The sequence below is a fragment of the Oncorhynchus mykiss genome, chromosome 17, assembly GCF_057628025.1.
Source record: "Oncorhynchus mykiss isolate SJ-2025 chromosome 17, ASM5762802v1, whole genome shotgun sequence".
NCBI lineage: Eukaryota > Metazoa > Chordata > Actinopteri > Salmoniformes > Salmonidae > Oncorhynchus > Oncorhynchus mykiss.
This window is the reverse complement of record NC_143038.1, coordinates 31,582,710-31,606,297: the sequence shown is the minus strand read 5'-3', so window position 1 is coordinate 31,606,297 and position 23,588 is coordinate 31,582,710. Positions and strand designations below refer to the sequence as shown.

Genomic DNA, 23,588 nt, shown 5'->3' with positions numbered 1-23,588 from the left:
CCCTGGTTCGACCGCGATCAGGCAGAGTTACTCCACCTCAAGAATTCCATTTGGCGAAAAGCTCGGCACACACATACTCATGCTGACTGGCTGTATTTCAGGCAAAGGAGAATAAGTGCACTCAGGCTGTCCGAAAGGCCAGTGGCGATTTTAACATGTAAATCTTGGTGGGGCAAACAATACATCAAGTGGGATGCATGCCAGCAAACCCACTGCACAACACAACAATAAACAATAAATTAATTGCCCTAAAACGGTGACTAACAGTGGCCATAAACTGTTAGGGCCTATACATAAAGCTGTCCCAACAGCAGTCCCGACATCTTACCACTGCTACACCTGGCTATCAGCAGAGCCTTGTCTGGCAGCGAAATAGTTCATTCAGCCTCATTTACTGCCTTTAAAAAAAACATACTGTAGCTGATATGGCTGACTTGCTTAAACAAATGTGGTTTCTAGTGACAATTGAGATGTACAAACTATGGCATAAGGGGACGTAATTTCAATTAAGACATTAATTAGCCAGCTAGGACGGACATAGTCAATATAACTATTTGTTTAGCACCTTTGAAATGTACAGCGACAGAATTCAGAACATGGGCCGTTCTTACAGTATTCTTCTTGTACACCAAGTCAGAACCATAGGATAAATAAAGGGGGTATATAAGCAGACAATGAAAGCTCTTACAATATTTGATGATTACATTTCTCTAAAACAGGTTATAGGCTACATGTGCACCACCAAGTCAGAACAGTAGGTGAAATTGAGAGGGGTAAATATACCAAATTATTAGGCTGAGGCACATGGGCTACTAACTATCTTTCTACACAACATACACATAGTATTACTTTCTTAGCTACGGTATACATATCTACCTGGTATATTACATAATTTATGTAGCAGCATACAATACATTTTTGGACTCACCTTGTGCTGTGCTCACTAGAATTAGAAGGTGGTGCTGTGGTCCTTCGTGGGCAAATTTTGTCATGAAAGTCTGGCATTCTCTGTATTTATGGTGCATTCAAAACAACTTGGAACTTTAAAAAAACAAGGTTTGATCATGATGACGTCATTGATCTTCAGGTCGTACCTCTAGAAAGAGCCCGAATTTACAATTCCGAGTTGGATGACCGTGCAAAACTTATTTTCAGAGCTCGTTTATTCCCAACGTCCAGTTTTCGCATTTCCGAATTAACTGTTGTTTTGAGCGAGACACAAATCATGCTTCATTGACAGCTATATTGACACAGGGTGAGACCCAGATGCAAACACATGAGGCAGATAGTTAGAGTCTCTGATATTTATTAAACAACAAGGGGCAGGCAAGAGGCAGGTCGAGGACAAGCACAAGTTCATAAACAAGGTCAGAGTCCAAATGGTGCAGGGCGGCAGGCAGGCTCGAGGTCAGGGCAGGCTGAATAGTCAGACAGGCGGGCTTAGTGTCAGGGCAGGCAAGAGGTCAGAACCGGGAGCACTAGAAAAAACAGAGACTAGGAAAAAACAGGAGCTTGGAAAATCACGCTGGTAAGCTTGACAAGACAAGACAAATTGGCAACAGACAAACCGAGAACACAGGAATACATACACTGGGAGTAATGGGGAAGATGGGTGGAGACACTCACAAAGACAGGTGAAACAGATCAGGGTGTGACAACAGCATGGCCAATGTTGAGTGTTTATCATTTTAAACTTGGAAAAGAGACCCGTAATCCCAGATTTGGGTCCTCATAGCCACTCCACTGAATAGCAGGCTAGTGATTGCTTTGCAATGCTTGCAGTTAACCGCTGTCACTGATTCCTGCCAAACCACTCATTGTTGAATTTGCGATTTCCAACTTGTTCTGTAATGTTTATGTCCAATGGGTGATTAGCACCAATACGTTTTATCTATAATTTCTCTTCATTATTTCTCTTCATATGACAAGGATTAAAAAGGATTTGCCAGTAGATTCTCAACTTGATTCATGATGATGACTGCTAGCTAAGATTTTGAAAGTATGATGTTGACATGATCAGTCCAATCAAAGCTACTGTACATATAATGTGATTTGATATCATTTTTTCTATGGCCAATGACCTTGAGCCTTCTTGGATGGGCACTTCTAATGTAACTCAGGCAGCATCCATGGGGATAGAATTTTGTAGCTCTACCCTTAGACTTGGCGGTGACGTAGTGTCCCCATGAGTGACAGAACACTGAGCCAATCACGGCGCAACGCTCCGTATTTTCTGCTGGCTTTCCCCACCACAACAGAAAGCACTGAGCTAGGCTGAAACACCTGCATTTTGGAGAAACCTTACTCAAGAAAACATAAAATAGACCATGTTTGCTTTATTATCTCAATGATACTTATATATATTTTTTGTTGCTAAAAATGTGGGTCTCAAAACAGGTGTGGGTCAGGATGGGTCGCCAATGCGAAAGGCTAAAGATTGTTACTTTAAGGAGCAGTTCTTGCTCTGTGGGTTTAACCCTAAGAAGTTCTGGAAAACGGTGAAAGACCTGGAGAATAAACCCTCCTCCTCACAGCTGCACATGTCCCGGAGATGTTTTACAATCTGAGCGCCGCCATGGATTGCGTTGTCCAGAATATGGACCGCTGGGAGACACAGGGAGTTTTTCCAGCGCCTCCACCAGCACAACCGGGGTCTCCTCTGAGTGCTCCTTTCCTGCCTGAACCCAGCAGGATCCATCTATCCATGCCACAGGGGTACGACGGATATGCTGCCGGCTGCCAGTGTTTCCTCCTCAAACTAAGCCTGTACCTTGCCACTGTCCACCCAGCTCCATCGGACCGTGAGAAGAGTTTCGCCCTCGTCTCGTGCCTCACCGGGAAAGCCCTGGAGTGGGCCAGCGCTGTATGTGGAGGGGGAGATGCAGATTTGGACCAATTTGAGGAGTTCACCTGCAGTTTCCGGGCAGTATTCGACCACCCACCCGAGGGTAGAGTGGCGGGTGAGCGCCTCTACCATCTAAGGCAGGAGACGAGGAGCGCCCAGGAGTTTGCGCTGGAGTTTAGGACCCTGGCTGCCGGCGCTGGATGGAGCAACAGGGCCCTGATCGACCATTACCGCTGTAGTCTACGCGGGGACGACTGTCGGTAGCTGGCCTGCAGAGACACCACCCTCACCTTCGACCAGCTGGTAGACCTGTCCATCCGGCTGGACAACCTGCTGGCTACTCGCAGACGTCCAGATCGGGGTCTGGTTGTTCCATCCTCCCGCACACACTCTCCGATACCCATGGAGCTGGGAGGGATGGAACGCAGGCAGACCGGAGGGGGTTCCCGCTCCTGCACCATATGTGGTTGCAGAGGTCACACTGCTGGTCGGTGCCGGGTTGGTTCCTCTGGGAATCGAGGTAGCAGACAGGGCACTCTGGCGTCACCCCAGGTGAGTAGGCACCATTCTCATCCAGAGCCCTCTGTTGCACATATGTTTGTCTCTGTCACTTTTCCTGAATTTTCCCCGCGTTCCCAGCATAAGTCGCCAGTAGATTCAGCCGCGGCTGGGAAAATCATTAATTAAGTATTAGCTCATAGTTTAGGGATCTCCATTGTTCCTGTCGATGTGTTTTTCCCCGTTCACACCTTAGATAGTCGACCATTAGGGTCAGAGTTTATCAGGGAGTCCACCGCTCCTTTGAGTATGGTAACGCAGGGGGGAAAGATTAGTCTTTTCCTTATTGATTCTCCTGCGTATCCCGTGGTGCTGGGCCTACCCTGGTTAGCTTGTCATAACCCCACTGTTTCTTGGCCACAGAGGGCTCTCACGGGGTGGTCGCTCAAGTAGTCATCACAAAAATCAGAAATAGAGATAGAGATAGAATTAATCACTAACCTTTGATGATCTTCATCAGATGACACTCATAGGACTTCATGTTACACAATACATGTATGTTTTGTTCGATAAAGTTCATATTTATATCAAATAATCTCAGTATACATTGGCACATTCTGTTAAGTAGTTCCAAAAACATCCGGTGATTTTGCAGAGAGCCACCTCAATTTACAGAAATACTCATTATAAATGTTGATGAAAATACAAGTGTTATACATGGAACTTCAGATACACTTCTCCTTAACCAGTTGCATCTCTAGGGGCGCTATTTCATTTTTGGATAAAAAACGTTCCCGTTTTAAGCGCGATATTTTGTCACGAAAAGATGCTCGACTATGCATATTGACAGTTTTGGAAAGAAAACACTCTGAAGTTTCAGAATCTGCAAAGATTTTGTCACCTCTGGGCACCTTATTCATCAAAGCTACTCAATACTGCCCCCTGACATAAGAAGTTAAACAAGGAGAACTACACCATATTTATCCCACAACATTTCTACTTTTTTTTTCAAGTGCACAGACATACTGTATCTCTACAGTTAAGGATTGATTAGTAATGTGTTTGTTTATTGTTCAGTGCCTATAGGTTGAACATTACTTCAAGTTACTTTGTAAAAACGTGTATAAATTAATTCATGTTTTGAAAAGTAAAAAAAGGCTATTACTTTTTGCACCCATCTCTCATCTACTGTACCAATCTGAAAATACAGGATAGGTGGAAGTGATGTGGTGCTAGGAGTATGCTTTCACCCGTCCAGTTGTGTTGGAACTGTAATATACTGGTTGGCTGCGTTGAAAAAGGGTAGCTATTCATTTTTGGCAGATTTCTCCCAATGGTTTAGCGTTCACTGTTTATCCCCCCACTGTGTATTATTGTGTTTTTAGCCACAAGGTGGTGGTATTTAACATGAAATTGGCATATGACATGACTAGGAATTTCAAATGACAAAGTATGACATAGGCCAACCTAGTCCTCAGGAACCCCCAGCCATTGCACATATTTGTTCTATTCCAATATCCATATTCACAGCAATTAATCAGTGATGGAACTCAAAATGTTCCCAGCAAGGCCAGAAGAAACAATAGCTTGTTTGGAAAGGTAATATGACCTGAAATGTCTACGCTATATGAACTGAAATGTCTATATGAACAGAAATGTCTATATGAACAGAAATGTCTATATGAACAGAAATGTCTATATGAACAGAAATGTCCATATGAACAGAAATGTCCATATGAACAGAAATGTCCATATGAACAGAAATGGCCATATGAACAGAAATGTCTATATGAACTCAAGTGGCAGATCAGTCACAATCCCAACAACTCAGACACACTCACAAAGTCACTTTGCAGTTTATTACGATAAATCTAATTTTGTACATCCATACAGAATATTTCAGCTTTTGTAAACAATTTTGGACAGAAGCATCGATTTAAATCCAAAATATAAACAAACATTAGAACAACACTGGCTACATTGAAAGATGTATAATTATAGGATGCATGTAAACTGTTCTTCATCTGTCGTCTCAATCTTTCACCTTGTTTGGCAGAGAGCAGGGCTAGAGCCAATACCACAGAAAATAGGGGCTACTTAACACTGTAATGTATGGGGCTCTACATACATAGGGAAACATCACATTCATAGCAGTATATTACACTGTCATAAGCACTACATAAGCATTTATACATGTAAATGTCAGCTAAGACTAACAACCGCAAGTTGACATAAGATATGCAGTGACATCTACCGACCTGCAGTTGAGAGCATAAATGTGAACGTTTATGTAGGGCATATGAAGGTATAATATATAGCTTATAAATGTGTTATAGTCTTTTAGTGTAAAGCTCCTACATTAAAGTATTACCAGTATACAGTTTACTAAAGTATACTTGGATTGAATGATGATAGGTCCACTAATACCAAAGAGTAGAAATGAAGATATCCAATGTGTTGCATGTAACTAGGTAGTTGTGTCAACATGAGTTTGTAAATGAAGCAACGACATCCAAGCCTGTTTTACAATCACCCAAACACAGAAAAGCTATTTTTCTTCGGCAGCACAACAGTTTGGCAATGTTCATTTGTATTCATAATTCCATTTATTTTGTTTTAATTTAAACCTAGAATTTAACTGAAAATGTCAACTAAAACCACTTGTAATATAAACGGAATGAATTAAGGGATTTATATATACGTATATCATTTTTTAGAAACTGATGAATTTCTAGAAAAATATTTCATTTAATGCAGCGTTGTACTTTGAATCTAAAATAAATCAAATTACACAACATGTGTAGTATATATATATATATATATATGTATATAGTTATACTGTATATATAGATATATATTTGAAATGTTTCCTTTTAGAGTTATTTTATATTGTCAGTTTAAATAATTATTCAAATGGTTTCAACATGACCAATTTGCAAAAGCTTTAATCATATTCATTATATCTATAGATCTCGAGGGTCGAATAACCTCCATAAGAATTACTCAACCAATTGGTTCTTGGTCATTTATTGTCCCCATTTCTTGTTCTTTCTTTTTTTTCTATTATAAAAGAAAATCGCAAAGAATTGAACTTTACTACACATTTTTTCTCAATAGAACAGCATAAAATAGTTTTCAGTTTGAAAAACAGTAAGGGGATTGCATTTTTTTATGCATAATAAAGTATGGTCGGAATCCTAAATTGAAATTGTGAATATACCTCAAAATCACATTCCCCAAATCAGGATTTGGGGCTGAGATACAGTAGCACAGTGAGTACGTCTACTCTTGCAAAAAAACAAATATATGCCAAAATAAATATGTCAATATATAAATATTAAATACAGATTTCATATTTGGAGTTTAGAGAGGTGGTTAGTTTAGAGGTCAAGTATATTTATACTGAACAAAAACACAAACGCAACATATATTGTTGGTCCCATGTTTCATGAGCTGAAATATATGATCCCAGACATTTTCCATACGCATAAAAAGCTTATTTCTCTCAAGTTTTGTGCACACATTTTTTTTACATCCCTGTTAGTGAGCCTTTCTCCTTTTCCAAGATAATCCATCCACCTCACAGGTGAGGCATATCAAGAAGCTGATTAAACAGCATGATCATTACACAGGTGCACCTTCTGCTGGGGACAATAAAAGTCCCCTCTAAAATGTGCAGTTGTCACACAACACAATGCCACAGATCACTTCATATTTCAGCATGATAATGCATAGCCCCATGTCACAGGGATCTGTACACAGATGCAAGCTGAACATGTCCCAGTTCCTTCATGGCCTGCATACTCACCAGACATGTCACCCATGAGCATGTTTGGGATGCTCTGGATCGAAGTGTACGGCAGCATGTTCCAGTTCCCGCCAACATCCAGCAATTTAGCACAGCCATTGAAGAAAATTGGGACAACATTCCACAGGCCACAATCAGCAGCCTGATCAACTCTATGTGAAGGAGATGTGTCGCGCTGCATGAGGTAAATGGTGGTCACACCAGATACTGACTGGATTTCTGATCCACGCCCATACCTTTTTTTATGTATCTATGACCAACCGATGCATATCTGTATTTCCAGTCATGTGAAATCCATAGATTAGGGCCTAAGGAATTTATTTAAATTGACTGATTTACTTATATGAACTGTAACTCAGTAAAATCATTGAAATGTTTGCATGTTGCGCTTATATTTTTGTTCAGTGTAAAAACAACATTACATTCATTGTCTTTGTATAATATATAGATAATAGTGTCAGTCATAATTCAATTATGAACTTGAAATTCTAAAGGTACTGTACATAGCATGCTCAAGCAGGTAGTGCCGTGAAGGGAGAATAGGGCTGTGTCCCAAAAGTCTTAAAAACATCCTTTCCTCATCTCTTTCTCCTTCTCTTGTCTCCTTACTTTCAATACGACTGACAGGTATAGGTGGCCAATAGAGCAGCATTTCCCCTATATGCATTTAGCAGCGCAGTGGCTATGTTTTTCATTAATTTGGAGTTGAGGGATACAGCTGGATCTACAAAACAGATGCCGTGGGGCCTGGACTCAGGGGGGCTGAAAACATCGGCTGAACGTTGACTTTGATGTTAACTGTCACTTTAAGACTATTGGATAGATGGCTGGAGGAGGGGTGGAATGCAATCACAGATTCATTTAAATACGCTACAGGGGTTCCCTTTCCTTGTCTCCTTTCCTTCCTGCATATTGATCTGAAAAGACTGAAGCAATATGAAAGAGATCTATGGTCTATGGGTTAGCTAGACTTCAATACATCAGGAGGAGGGGGGAGGAGGAGGAAAGGAAGGAGGAGGAGGAAAGGAAGCCACTTGTGGGTATTGAGATGCAACCGACTTACAACTAACTGTACAGAATGAAAGACAAAACTACAGACAGACAGGCTAGAATGCTGCAAGGAAAGAAAAGTAGCGTTTTGGAAAAACAACATCACAATTGGCTGGAAGAGTTTCTATCTGGCGTTCACTCTCCCCCTCCCTCGCTTTCTCCTTCCATGCCCAGCTCCCACCTCCTCACATTTTCTCTCTCACCCCTTACCCCATGGGTGGCCAATCTTGACCAAGGAGAATGGCAGGGCTGTGCAGACTCTAGCCCAGCACATACACACCTGATTCACCTACCGGTAGTCAACGAAGGAGGTCTTCAATGTAGACCGTGTTTGGTTAAATCGGGTGTGTTCATTTGGCCCCGAATCCTAACTCGACTCAAGTTGGGATTCGGGGGCCGGATTTGTTAAGCTAGAACAAAAGCCTACACACACTGCAGGACTGGAGTTCCGCCCTTGCCTTACCCACTCTCCTCCCATATCCTCCCTCCTCACTGCCTGTCGTCAGAGAGCATGTCGAAGAGCGCCTGGAGCAGTCGGTCATCTCTGTGTCTGTAGGGCTTGGTGCTATAAAAGCCGTCGCTGTAGTCGCTATACAGGCTGTTGTCCTGCCCACCCTGCTGGTACTGGTTGATCCTGTCCAGGGCCTGGTACAGCTTCTGTGGAGCGACATGAGGGCCTGCTCTCCATGGAAGGGAGGGGGCCCTGCCCGTGTGCTGCTCTCCCCAGCTAGAGGCCTTGGCTGGGGACTGGGACAGGGCGGCTGGGGTCTGTCTGTTGAAGGCCGTCTGGAGGAGACTCAGAAGGGCCAGGGAGGGGGGGAAGGAGGAGGGTCTAGTCTCCTTCCTCTCAGGGGTGGCAGGAGGAGGGGGCTGGGTCTTCTGTGGTGGGTGAATCTCAGCCTGGGTGGGCAGCTCCTATATGACAGGGAGAAGGACGAACAGAAAGTCAGAAAATGGTTTAGAGGTAGCTTCTACCTAGGAGTTGATTTAACTCCTCAGTTCTGCACATTTTCAGTGGATAAGGTGTTTAATGTAGCCACACCGAATTCAATTTCTGGTCAGTCAACAGACAATACATACATACATACATACATACATACATACATACATACATACATACATACATACATACATACATACATACAGTATTTATCACTTATTTTACCAGGTAAGTTGATTGAGAACACATTCTCATTTACAGCAACAACCTGGGAAATAGTTATAGGGGAAAGGAGGGGATGAATGAGCCAATTGTAAGCTGGGGATGATTAGGTGGCCATGATGGTACAGTTTGAAGACCAGATTGGAAATGTAGCCAGGACGCTGGGGTAAACACTCCTACTCTTACAAATAAGTGGCATGGGAACTTTAGTGACCACAGAGAGTCAGGACACCCGTTTAACATCCCATCCGAAAGATGGCAACCTACACAGGGTAATGTCCCCAATCACTGCCCTGGGGCATTGGGATATTTTTTGGGACCAGAGAAAATGGTGCCCCCTACTGGCCCTCCAACACCACTTCCAGCAGCACCTGGTCTCCCATCCAGGGACTGACCAGGACCAATCCTGCTTAGCTTCAGAAGCAAGCCAGCAGTGGGCTGCAGGGTGGTATGCTGCTGTATGTAGAAACTGGTATGCTTCTGGAGATAATGAATAGGAGGTTAAAAAGAAGTGAATTGCCACTTTAATTATCAAGCTCACCTCTATCATGTCATCCATGTGCTCCACTCCTCTACGGTCATTCTGGACAGCGTTGTAGGGGACGTACACTCTGGGTTTCTTCATGTGCTCAGGCTTTTCTGACGTGCCGTGGAGAATAAGCTTCCAGCTTAGGATCTGACCTTCGTTCTCCATTCGCCCCGACTGACAGAGGGAAATTGAAAAAGAGTGTAAAAATCACCCTGTTTAGACAACATGTTGATGCAATTACCAGCTACATTTTCTGTGGTTCGAAATTTGTTGGAAAATACTAGATTGGAAATATCCCTTAAAATATATGAAACTTGTGAAACAGCCAAAGTGTTCTCCAGCCCTGGGACTCACTGTGTCAGTGATCTTAAGGGTCCAGGTGCCAGTGGGGTCCTCTCCCCATGTGTGAACTGACATGAAGTCCCAGTTCCTAAAGCCGTTAGATGACGTGTCCCTCTCTCTCTCCGCCAGCAGGACTGTGCTGGTGCCTAATGGGAGAAAATAATGTACAATATAGAGTTGTTTAACTCCAGTTTTCAGATTTATCTATATACAGGGCATTCGGAAAGTATTCAGACCCCTTGAATTGAAGCAACAAAGCAACAATTACAGCCTCGAGTCTTCTTGGGTATGATGCTACAAGCTGTCACACCTATATTTTGGGGAGTTTATCCCATTATTCTCTCCAGATCCTCTCAACCTCTGTCAGGTTGGATGGGGAGCATCGCTATTTTCAGGTTTCTCCAGAGATGTTCGATTGGGTTCAACTCCAGGCTCTGGCTGGTCCACTCAAGGACATTCAGAGACTTGTCTCGAAGCCACTCCTGTGTTGTCTTAGCTGTTTGCTTAGGGTCGTTGTCAAATCATATCAAATTTTATTTGTCACATACTCATGGTTAGCAGATGTTAATGCGAGTGTAGCGAAATGCTTCTGTTTCTAGTTCTGACAATGCAGTAATAACCAACAAGTAATCTAACCTTACAATTTCACAACAACTACCTTATACACACAAGTGTAAAGGGATGAAGAATATGTACATAAAAATATATGAATGAGTGATGGTACAGAACGGCATAGGCAAGATGCAGTAGATGGTATAGAATACAGTATATACGTATGAGATGAGTAATACAGGGTATGTAAACATATAAAAGTGGCATTGTTTAAAATGGCTAGTAATACATGTATTACATAAAGATGGCAAGATGCAGTAGATGGTATAGAGTACAGTATATACATATGAGATGACTAATGTATGGTATGTAAACATTATATTAAGTGGCATTGTTTAAAGTGGCTACTGATACAATTTTTACATACATTTTCCTGGCTGGAGTTGAGTCAGGATGTTAGCAGCAGCCACTCAATGTTAGTAGAAGCTGTTTTTCAGTCTCTCGGTCCCTGCTTTGATGCAGGCAGTGGCTCGGGTGGTTGTTGTCCTTGATGATCTTTATGGCCTTCCTGTGACATCGGGTGGTGTAGGTGTCCAGGAGGGCAGGTAGTTTGCCCCCGGTGATGCGTTGTGCAGAACTCATGGCCCTCTGGAGAGCCTTACGGTTGTGGGCGGAGCAGTTGCCGTACCAGGCGGTGATACAGCCCGACAGGATGCTCTCGATTGTGCATCTGTAAAGGTTTGTGAGTGCTTTTGGTGACAAGCCAAATTTCTTCAGCCTCCTGAGGTTGAAGAGGCGCTGCTGCGCCTTCTTCACCACGCTGTCTGTGTGGACCAATTCAGTTTGTCCGTAATGTGTACACAGAGGAACTTAAAACTTACTACCCTCTCCACTACTGTCCCGTCGATGTGGATAGGGGGGTGCTCCCTCTGCTGTTTCCTGAAGTCCACGATCATCTCCTTTTGTTTTGTTGATGTTGAGTGTGAGGTTATTTTCCTGACACCACACTCCGAGGGCCCTCACCTCCTCCCTGTAGGCCATCTCGTCGTTGTTGGTAATCAAGCCTACCACTGTAGTGTCGTCTGCAAACTTGATGATTGAGTTGGAGGCGTCCATGGCCATGCAGTCGTGGGTGAACAGGGAGTACAGGAGAGGGCTCATAATGCACCCTTGTGGGGCCCCAGTGTTGAGGATCAGCGGGGTGAAGATGTTGTTACCTACCACCTGGGGGCGGCCCATCAGGAAGTCCAGGACCCAGTTGCACAGGGCGGGGTTGAGACCCAGGGTCTCGAGCTTGATGACGAGTTTGGAGGGTACTATGGTGTTAAATACTGAGCTGTAGTCGATGAACAGCATTCTCACATAGGTATTCCTCTTGTCCAGATGGATTAGGGCAGTGTGCAGTGTGGTTACGATTGTGTCGTCTGTGGACCTGTTGGGGCAGTAAGCAAATTGGAGTGGGTCTAGGGTGTCAGGTAGGAGGTGATGTGGTCCTTGACTAGTCTCTCAAAGCACTTTATGATGACGGAAGTGAGTGCTACGGGGCGGTAGTCGTTTAGCTCAGTTACCTTAGCTTTCTTGGGAACAGGAACAATGGTGGCCCTCTTGAAGCATGTGGGAACAGCAGACTGGGATTGGGATAAGGATTGATTGAATATATCCGTAAACACACCAGCCAGCTGGTCTGCACATGCTCTGAGGACGTGGCTGGGGATGCCGTCTGGGCCTGCAGCCTTGCCAGGGTTAACACGTTTAAATGTTTTACTCACATCGGCTGCAGTGAAGGAGAGTCCGCAGGTTTTGGTAGCGGGCCGTGTCAGTGGCACTGTATTGTTCTCAAAGCGAGCCAAGAAGTTGTTTAGTATGTCTGGGAGCAAGACATCCTGGTCCGCGACGGGACTGGCTTTCTTTTTGTAATCCGTGATTGACTGTAGACCCTACCACATATCTCTTGTGTCTGAGCCGTTGAATTGAGACTCTACTTTGTCTCTATACTGACACTTAGTTTGTTTGATTGCCCTACGGTGGGAATAGCTACACTGTTTGCATTCGGTCATATTTCCGGTCACCTTGCTCTGGTTAAAAGCAGTGGTTTGCGCTTTCAGTTTCGTGCGAATGCTGCCATCAATCCACGGTGTCTGGTTTGGGTAGGTTTTAATAGTTGCTGTGGGTACGACATCACCGATGCACTTGCTAATAAACTCGCTCACTGAATCAGCTTGTTGTTTGTTTTCAGCGTGTGTAGTTTATAGAGTATTTAACTCAACCATCGGTGTAATCGCTCTAGGTCGTGGTTGTTTTCGTTTGGGACCACGCCCGTTATGGATCGCATGGATTAGTAGCAACATTGTTGCGAAGCTTTAACATACAAACCAACAAACCATCGGACAGTCAGACAGTACACCTGCACGCCTGAAGACCACAGCTAAGATCTCTCTTGTTCTCTTTCTCTTTTTCTCTTCCCTCTATCATTCCAGTGCTTTACCCTGCAACAGACTCTCTATTTTTCCAATGCACTTCCCATTGAAGTTCATTAGAGCTGGACTATTATTGCCCTGCCAGAAGTATTTGGACATTTTAGTTAAAAGGGAGGTTGCTTGCAAGTTGTGTATTGTTATGTGAACTGTATTGTGGTATACTAATGACATGTGGCCGAGAAGACTGGACATTTTTAAGGCCTTTGTTGTGTTGATGAACACCCCCCCACATTCATACCCTCTGCACTCATCCACTAGAAAATAATACAGATTATTGCAAATCCTATGTTGATGACTGGGTTCGTTCTTGTATGAAGTTGCTGTTGAATTGCTCTGCCATTATTAGTATTAGTATTATTGTATGAGGTATTCTTGTTTGGGTTACCCCTGTGCTGTGATGTGGGTTTTATATGGTGTGTATTCTTTTTTCTCTCCACTGGCTATCTGGGAAACAGGCTATCCTCTAGGCAGTCTCTTCTGCTGATGTGTGTGGGTCTGGTAGTGGTACTCTCTATTCTACTCTTTTCCTTTCGGCATGGTTAATACCTGCCTGGCGCCCGAACAAAATCTTTCTTTACCCCTCTCTAATAAATACCGCTACAGTGGTTTCCAGTTTACATAGAGTCAAATAAAGTCAGTTCAGGGCCATCGACGTGTCTGCTTGGGGGGGAATATATGCGGCTGTGATTATAATCGAAGAGAATTCTCTTGGTAGATAATGCGGTCGACATTTGATTGTGAGGAATTCTAAGTCAGGTGAACAGAAGGACTTGAGTTCCTGTATGTTGTTATGATCACATCACGTCTCGTTAATCATAAGGTATACCCCCCCCCCCCCCCCCCCCCCCACTCCCCCCTCCCCGCCCCTGTTCTTACCAGAAAGATGCTTGTGTCTGTCGGGATGATAAGTGAAGAAACCAGCTGGCTGTACCGACTCTGATAGCGTGTCTTGAGTGAGCCATGTTTTCCCGTGAAGCAAAGAACGTTAGTCTCTTATGTCTCTCTGGAATGCTACCCTTGCTCGGATTTCATCAACCTTGTTGTCAAGAGACTGGACATTGGCGAGTAGTATGCTCGGGAGCGTTGTGCGATGTGCCCGTCTCCGGAGCCTGACCAGAAGACCGCTTCGTCTGCCCCTTTTACGGCATCGTTGTTTTGGTTCGCCGGCTGGGATCCGATCCATTGTCCTGGGTGGTGGGCAAAACACAGGATCCGCTTCGGGAAAGTCGTATTCCTGGTCGTAATGATGGTACGTTGGCTCTTATATCCAGTAGTTCCTCACGACTGTATGTAATAAAACCTAAGATTACCTTGTGTACCAATGTAAGAAATAACACGTAAAAAAAACAAAATACTGCATAGTTTCCTAGGAACGCGAAGCGAGGCGGCCATCTCTGTCGGTGCCGGAAGTTAATCCTGTTGTCCTGTTGCAAGGTGAACCTTCGAGCCAGTCTCATGTCCTGAGTGCTCTGGAGCAGGTTTTCCTCAAGGATCTCTCTGTACTTTGCTCCCTTCATCTTTCTCTCAATCCTGACTAGTCTCTCAATCCCTAACGCTGAAATACATCCACACAACATGATGCTGTTAGGAAGAGTCTTAGTGGTTCCAAACTTCTTCCATTTAAGAATGGATGCGGTCACTGTTTTCTTGGGGACCTTCAATGCTGTAGAATTGTTTTGGTACCCTTCCCAGATCTGTGCCTAGACATAATCCTGTCTCGGTGTCTCGGACCAATTTCTTCGAACTCAAGGCTTGGTTTTTGGTCTGACATGCATCGTCAAGTGTGGAACCTTATATAGACAGGTGTGTGCCTTTCAAAATCATGTCCAATCAAATGAATTTACCACAGGTGGTAAATCAAGTTGTAGAAACATCTCAAGGATGTTCAATGGAAACAGGATGCACCTAAGCTCAATTTTGAGTCTCATAGCAAAGGGTATGAATAGTTATGAAAATAAGGTATTTCTGTTTTTTTATTTTTAATACATTTGCAAAAATTTCTACACACCTGTTTTCACTTTGTCATTAAGGGGTATTGTGTTTCAGATTAATAAGGATTTGGGAGACTCTGTGGCTTGTAGGCCACTCCATGTCTCACACCTACGTGAAATTTGGTGGAGGATCGGTGATGATCTGGGGGTGCTCAGCAAGGCTGGTATCAGGCAGATTTGTCTTTTTGAAGTGCACCAGTCCCTCCTGCATCAAAGCAACCCCACAACATGATGCTGCCACCCCAGTTCTTCACAGTTGGGATGGTGTTCTTTGGCTTGCAAGCCTCCCCCTTTTTCCTCCAAACATAAAGATGGTCACTATGGACAAATAGTTACATTTTTATTTCATCAGACCAGAGGACATTTCTGCAAAAAGTAAGATCTTTGTCCCCATGTGCAGTTGCAAACCGTAGTCTGCCTTTTTTTATGGCTTCTTCCTTGCTGAGTGGCCTATCAGGTTATGTCGATATAGGACTTGTTTTACTGTGGATATAGATACTTTTGTACCTGTTTCCTCCAGCATTTTCACAAGGTCCTTTGCTGTTGTTCTGGGATTGATTTGCACTTTTTGCACCAAAGTACGTTCACCTCTAGGAGACAGAACGTGTCTCCTTTCTGAGCAGTAGGACAGCTGTGTGGTCCCATGGTGTTTATACTTGCGTACTATTGTTTGTACAGATGAACGTGGTACCTTCAGGTGTATGGAAATTGATCCCAAGGCTGAACCAGGCTCGTGGAGGTCTACACATTTTTTTCTGAGGTCTTGGCTGATTTCTTTTGATTTTCCCATGATGTCAAGCAAAGAGGCACTGAGTTTGAAGGTAGGCCTTGAAATACATCCACAGGTACACCTCCAATTGACTCAAATGATGTCAATTAGCCAATCAGAAGCTTCTAAAGTCATGACATAATTTTATGGAATTTTCCAAGCTGTTTAAAGGCACAGTCAACTTAGTGTATGGTAACTTCTGACCCACTGGAATTGTGATACAGTGAATTTTAAGTGAAATAATCTGTCTGTAAACAATTGTTGGAAAAATTACTTGTGTCATGCACAAAGTAGATGTCCTAACCGACTTGCCAAAACTATCGTTTGTTAACAAGAAATTTGTGGAGTGGTTGAAAAACGAGTTTTAATGACTCCAACCTAAGTGTATGTAAACTTCCAACTTCAACTGTACATATAAATAGTAAACCAGAGAAACTGATTATTTTGGAGTGGTCTCTTATTTTTTTCCAGAGCTTTATATATATATACACACACAGTACCAGTAAAAAGTTTGGACAACCCAGGGTTTTTTCCAGGGGTTTTCTTTATTTTTACTATTTTCTACATTTTAGAATAATAGTGAAAACATCAAAACAATTAAATAACACATATGGAATCATGTAGTAACCAAAAAAGTGGTAAACAAATCAAAAAAATGTTTTATATTTGAGATTCTTCAAAGTAGCCACCCTTTGCCTTGATGACAGCTTTGCACACTCTTAGCATTTTCTCAACCAACTTCATGAGGTCGTCACCCGGAATGTATTTCAATTAACAGGTGTGCCTTGTTAAAAGTTAATTTGTGGAATTTATTTCCTTCTTAATTAATGTTTGAGCAAATCAGTTGTGTTTTGACAACGTATACAGAAGATAGCCCTATTTGGTAAAAGACCTAGTCCATATTATGGCAAGGACAGCTCAAATAAGCAAAGAGAAATTACAGTCCATCATTACTTTAAGACTTTGAAAGTTTCTCCAAGTGCCGTCGCAAAAAACCTCAAGCGCTATGATGAAACTGGCTCATGAGGACCGCCACTGGAAAGGAAGACCCAGAGTTACCTCTGTAGCAGAGGATAAGTTCATTACAGTTATCAGCCTCAGAAATTGCAGCCCAAATAAATGCTTCACAGAGTTCAAGTAAAAGACACACCACAACATCTACTGTTCAGATAAGACTGCGTGAATCAGGCCTTCATGGTCGAATTGCTGCAAAGAGACTTGGGCCAAGAAACACGATCAATGGACATTAGACCAGTGGAAATCTGTCCTTTGGTCTGATGAGTCTAAATTTGAGATATTTTGGTTCCAATTCATGTGTCTTTGTGAGACGCAGATTAGGTGATCTCCGCACCGTGAAGCACGGAGGAGGAGGTGTGGGTGTGCTTTGCTGGTGACACTGTCTGTGATTTATTTAGAATTCAAGGCACACTTAACCAGCATGGCTACCACAGAATTCTGCAGCGATATGCTGTAATCAGCCAACAAGTGCTCAGCATATGTGGGAACTCCTTCACTTGGACAAGACTAACTGACAAGACTGTATAACCTGAATAATTCCAGGTGAAGCTGTTTGAGAGAATGCCAAGAGTGTGCAAAGCTGTCATCAAGGCAAAGGGTGGCTACTGTGAAGAAACTCAAATATAAAATATATTTTGATTTGAATAACACTTTTTTGATTACTACATGGTTGCAAATGTGTTATTTCATAGTTTTGATATCTTCATTATTTTTCTACAATGTAGAAAAAAGTAAAAAAATAAAGAAAAACCCTTGAATGAACAGGTGTGTCCAAACTTTTGACTGGTACTGTATACATATAGATTTTGTGTGTGCATGCGTGCATGTGCGTGTGTCTAACGAACCTGATGGGGAAGTGAGTTTGATGTGTAGGTCTCCTCGCCTGGTGTACTCGATGCTGGCCTCCACTTGCACATGCTCCAGTGAGAGGACAGCGTTGTTCTGGCCGGCACAGGCCTTGGTGGGGATCTCAATGGTGATCTCCCCTGCTGCTTTCAATGCCCTGGCAGAAAGACACAGCACAGAGAAATCAGTACTGTGGTTGCAACACAGCACAACATACCAAACCTTTAGCTTAACATATAATGGTCATTATTCATATATTAACGAATACAGTCAAACACAACAATCTGGCATACAGGACTGGAGGAAGCGGGCTGCAGTCCAGTGAGCAATGACACAAGTGGAGTCTTAAATCCTCCTGAGATGCTGAGATGGCATGATCATGATGGCCTAGGTAAAGGGGAAACTGGGTGTCAATGCCACTGAGTCGCTTAACCCAAGCTGCCTGGCATAGGGTAGCCTAGTGGTTAGAGCATTGGACTTGTAACCGGAAGGTTGCAAGTTCAAACCCCTGAGCTGACAAGGTACAAATCTGTCGTTCTGCCCCTGAACAGGCAGTTAACCCACTGTTCCTAGGCCGTCATTGAAAATAAGAATTTGTTCTTAACTGACTTGCCTGGTTATATAAAGGAAAAATAAAATAGGGACATAATCAATAATTGAGTTATTAGCTAGAGATGATAGCAAACTTAAATGATGCATTTGGTATTTTAGAATTGACAGTTATAATGTCCCTCATACTGACAGTAGTCTACGGGCCAGGGAATTCTTTAAACAGCCATTACTAACTTTTTATTCACTAACCACAAATCAATGGGCCAGATTGGGAAACCGTTTCATGTCATTTTTGTAGATTATATAGTACTTTCAAAAAACATATTTTAACATGTTAAATCATCATGATGATGCAAAGCGCATCATCGTGATGATGTGGCAAGTTACATTTCGTTTTTTGAAAGTCCTATATATTGATAACTTGATTGCTGACATGCAAAACATTTCGGGACTGTATCAACAGTGGGCCAATGAAACAAATACCAAAAGATAGTTACAGATTATTCATTTAAAGGCCCAGTGCATTAAAAAACATGATTTTCCTATGCTTTATATATATTTCCACACTGAGGTTGGAATAATACTGTGAAATTGTGACATCACTAGGCGGTAAATTAGTTAATAGACCAATAAGAAAGAGAGTTCCAAACCTCCTTGACAATAACAGCTAGTTTGCAGTTTCCCCCTCCCCACTGTCTTAGCAAAATTCTTGCTTGCTAAATATCTTTGCTAAGAAGCAAGTTTTGTTTATTTTTGAACTTTTTAATTGAAAACAATCACAGTAAGGTACTTAATTGTTACCCAGAAAGGATTTGATATTGATATAAAAAGGGCTGCATTGGACCTTTAAGTGATGTAAAGGTGACCAAATCATTGAGGTGATTTCAGTTGATTTGGCGTTTAAATGTTTAACATTGTGCAGATGTCCTCATCTCTCCCATAGATTTGTTGGGGTTAGCGGAGGCTAGTAGTGGCTGTATAAGAAAATCCTAACCATGAAATACAATCTCTCCTGGCCTGTAAACTAATGCCAGGGTAAGGAACCGTATAACCGTAAGCTCTAAAATACCAAACCTATCCTTTAAGATGAAGGTAATTTAGATGATGTAGCCTAGCCTTGGTGGCTAACCTATTGTAGTTAGTGCACTAAACATCTGCTCAGATAAAAAAATCCCTTCCTCCGGGAACAGATTTAGTCTGGAGATAAATGTTGACATAGCAATATTACCAGCTAGCCTTAGCTTATCCTAAAGCCTAAAAACCTAAAGTGATTTAACAAATGAAAGATTTCTCCAAAGATTTTTTGAGCCCTCCGTTACAGAAATCAAAGCCGGAATCCCAGCTTTCCTACCAATACGGACCATGTGCACATACGCACATACACATAAACATGAAATACACAAAAACACACTTGAGCAAACACAAACCTCTAGCTTTCATTTTACTGTTGATATATTGTTCCATATGGGAAACTAGTCAAAAGTAGAGATAGTGTCTTATCAAAGAGCTCTTGATCTGCGTCAATAGAAGAGCCAAAACACAGGGACATCTTAGGACACGGGACTCTGTCCATAAAGGAATTACTGGTACACTTTAAGTTTGCTTGCCCACCAGAATTAGTCTGAAGTGAACAATACAACATGTATGTTATGTCAGGAGGATTAGATGTTTCTGATCTACTAGACTAGTGCAGTGTATTTGTACCTGGGCTGGAAGGAGTCGTCCCTGACGATGCACTGCTTCTTCTCGGGGACGTGTTTCCAGGTGGCCGGGTCGGCCAGGTCCACCAGGGCCTTAGCGTTGAGCAGGCCAAATCCAAAACGACTGTTGACCATCAGGCCTGCCCCGTTCCTCTTCCAGCCGGGATTGTTGGCCAGCGGGTCGAACTCAGAAGTCCACACCACCAAGTGCTGCAGATCCCTCCATGTTAGCTCAGGGCTGGGGGAGGGGTTAGTGGGGATGGACAAATAAGAAATCAGATAGGAAGTCCTGCACACATGTTTCATTATGACGGAGAGTCCTAAACACATATTCCATTGACATTGTTTAAGTCAAGATTGTTGCCTCACTTCTGTTCCAGCGACAGGGCAAATATCCCAGCAGCCAGTGGGGCGGAGGCGGAGGTTCCCGTGTGCGTCTCGGTGCATTCGTTATGCAAATCAGCACTGGTCTGCAGGGACACAGAAGTAAACAAAGAAACCACAGGTACAGCAAAGAAAAGTCAAGTTAAAAACGCAATGTACCATAACAAAATGTAGCACAATACCAATCTCCACTATCCAGTGGTGTGGTGTGGAGTTCACTTTAACTCACTATTCTCTGGTCGGTGTAGTCTCCGCTGCTGTAAGCGGTGGCCAGGGTGGAGGAGCACTTCTCAGCGTACCAGGGAGACAGGCCCTGCTGGGAGGCACTGCTGATGGAGATGGTGTAGATGCTGTCCGTGTAGCCGTCACAGTCGCAGTTGTCCCCCTGACGGCCCCCGTTCCCCGATGCCCACACAAAGATGGAGCCCTTCCCGCCGCGGCCCTGAGGGGAAGGAGACAGGTGAGGAGTTAGTGTTAAGTTTGTTTTTAGTAGCCTTTAGCCTAGGTCCCTTTTCTATCTTCCCTTTTTATCCAATTTCAATGTATTTAGATAGGCCATTTGTTTGGATTTCAGTTTGTTTTGACTGCTTTGTAGGTAAATAATAATTTGAGTAAATTTGACAATGAATATGTTTTTTGGGGGGGTAAAAAAGAGAGGACTGTGGTGTGTTACCTTCTGGATGCCGTACTCAAAGGCTTTTGACGCCAGGCGACCGGGGCCCTCCACCGTCTTGCCATCGTCGTTGGGTCCCCAGCTGGCACTGTAGATGTCCACATGGTCTGGGTTGAAGCCAATAGAACTGGCCTCGATGGCGTCCGTCACGATACCGTCCAACATGCGGATCCCTGCAGGGTCAACATGATGAAAATCCTCAGCAACTAGTTGTTTTTAACTGCAGTTGAAGTGTTTTAAGTCATACTTCGAAAGTAGAGTGGTCTTGTGCCCCCAAATAGATTTTCTCATTTTAATATTATATATGAGCTGCCTCCTCTGTGGCTATGTTTTAGCCCCCTGAGGAACAGATGCCCAATTGTTGCTCAGTCATTTGGTTAAGTGGTATTGCGTAATCATCCGCTCAAAAAAGTAGGCCACCACCAGGACATCTTCCAGCTGTTGTCTAGGTCCCACAAACCAGCACGCACAGGGCCGGACTACAGCATTTGGAGCCCTGGAGCACCAACCTCTGAGGGGCCCCACCACCCCCCCATTTTTTATATATACAGAAAGAAAAATGTGTAGTTTCACAATGCTTTTCTGCACATTTTTCATGAGGTTAAGAGAAAATGTCGCAGTTTTAAAACACATTTCCTGCAATTCTACACTTTTTGCCATGGGGCAGAGATAAAATGTAGCAGTTTGAAAGCATATTTCATGCAATTCTACACATATGCTATTTGGGTGCCCCTCGACCTCCGGGACACGTTTGATAATCCGGCACACACACACACACAAATCGCTCAGATATTGACTGAATTATAGTACATAAAAGATTGTTCTGTAATAAATAAATTAAGGCATTTTGGTGGGAGTTCAGGTATTCAATTTATTGTAAAATGTCCCACAAAAATATTATTATGCAGTCATACATATTTTCTTTCTTAGTATATCAGGTAATACTTTGGGATAAAATAAAGAAAATGATATCTGCCTCATTTGCATATATACACTGGGTGTATTTGCATACATTAATCACTTAATGTAAAGGGCTGCAAGTTGCCTGCAACCACCAAAAACGGGCTCTGTCTAGGCCTACCTGTGTTCACCTGTGCTGTCTAGACTTCCTCATTAATGATTAATTCACTACTGTCATTGTCATGTTCTCTTGCATAAGAGAAGGATAGCCACACGATTTAAAATCAAAACGCTTGGCTCTAGATAACACCTATCTGTACATACTGTACTATACCTTTTTTTGTAAGATTAGAGATAATGTCACTATAATCTGAGTGTTATTTTTCAAAAGTTGCTTTCATTTCAGCACATCTCATTTATAATCATTTCAACTATATTAAATCATGGATTTTTATATCAATTGTACAAAAAATCTACACACACCAAAATAAAGTTATCTTTCTTCTCTTTGTTGTGATGTAAGTGTTGAGACAGCGCGTTAAATCCTGACGAAGCATTAACATTCTTATAGGTGCAACGGAAAGCCAATGTTTTTCCATTGAGCCCATTTCAGCCATTATTGGAGTGTTTGACATGTCATTACAACGGTAGTTACATTAACATGAAAAAACGAGTGGCACAAGCAAGAGTGGGAAGGAGTCTCCAGAGTCAAATTCAAGCAATTAATCTAGGCATATTTAAGTGAATAGGGGATTTTGCAGCCCTCAAACACAGAAATAGAAAAAGAAAGATCATCAGGTGGGTGGGGCATGCACGTTGCTAGCTACATCGCTTACCTCCAACCTTGGAGTTGTACGCCACCCCAACTCCACATTTATTGTTATCTGCCTGCATGGCGATCTCACCGGCACACCTGGTTCCATGCCTGAGTACATACAGAAACAGAACACACACTTACAACTAACTATACATAACTGCTTTTTTCTTTACAAACTGGCCCACTAACTGACAAAATTCTAATTTCTAATATTCTGAGTTCTAATTTCATATACATGTAGCAGTGAATTCAGAATAAACAAGTCTGATCTGGAACCTTTACAAACTGGTTTATAGTATATCTCAGTATTGTTAACAGTAAACGTAAAAATCTCAAAAACAGATTGAATCCATTATAAAACCTCTTGAAAGAGTGCCAGTGTCCCTCAATTAGTTGCATGTGGTTATGTAAGATTCTTCTTATAATTATGTGCTTGCCATAGAAAATATTGATATTGAGGGAGAATCTTGTCAACCAAAAATGGAAGGCCCTTTGGTTTCATGTAATTCGGGCATGCCTATAGGAGACAATAAACAGCCTACTGCTGGAGTCTAAATTATACAGTGTGTGATCAGAGTACATTGACAACAAAAGAGTGCACTAACAGGGGTGGGAAGGGGGGCTTGTGTGTGTTTGTGTGTTTGTGTAACCCTCACAGCTGGCTTAGAGTGAGTCA

The 23,588-nt window shown here is 42.7% G+C and overlaps 1 protein-coding gene across 1 annotated transcript in view; it reads right to left on the bottom strand.

Annotated features, from left to right (window-relative positions):
• Positions 1-5,187: 5,187 nt before the first annotated feature.
• LOC110493995 (neuroendocrine convertase 1) overlaps positions 5,188-23,588 on the bottom strand; it is a 34,398-nt gene continuing 15,997 nt past the window's right edge. The window contains exons 6-14 of the mRNA XM_021568647.3: positions 22,932-23,020; positions 21,196-21,368; positions 20,752-20,964; positions 20,508-20,608; positions 20,143-20,376; positions 17,886-18,043; positions 10,247-10,380; positions 9,905-10,066; positions 5,188-9,116 (exon numbers count right to left, since the gene is read on the bottom strand). Coding sequence (XP_021424322.2) covers positions 8,691-9,116; positions 9,905-10,066; positions 10,247-10,380; positions 17,886-18,043; positions 20,143-20,376; positions 20,508-20,608; positions 20,752-20,964; positions 21,196-21,368; positions 22,932-23,020 — 1,690 coding nt within the window. The 3' untranslated portion in view covers positions 5,188-8,690. The remainder of the gene's footprint in view (positions 9,117-9,904; positions 10,067-10,246; positions 10,381-17,885; positions 18,044-20,142; positions 20,377-20,507; positions 20,609-20,751; positions 20,965-21,195; positions 21,369-22,931; positions 23,021-23,588) is intronic.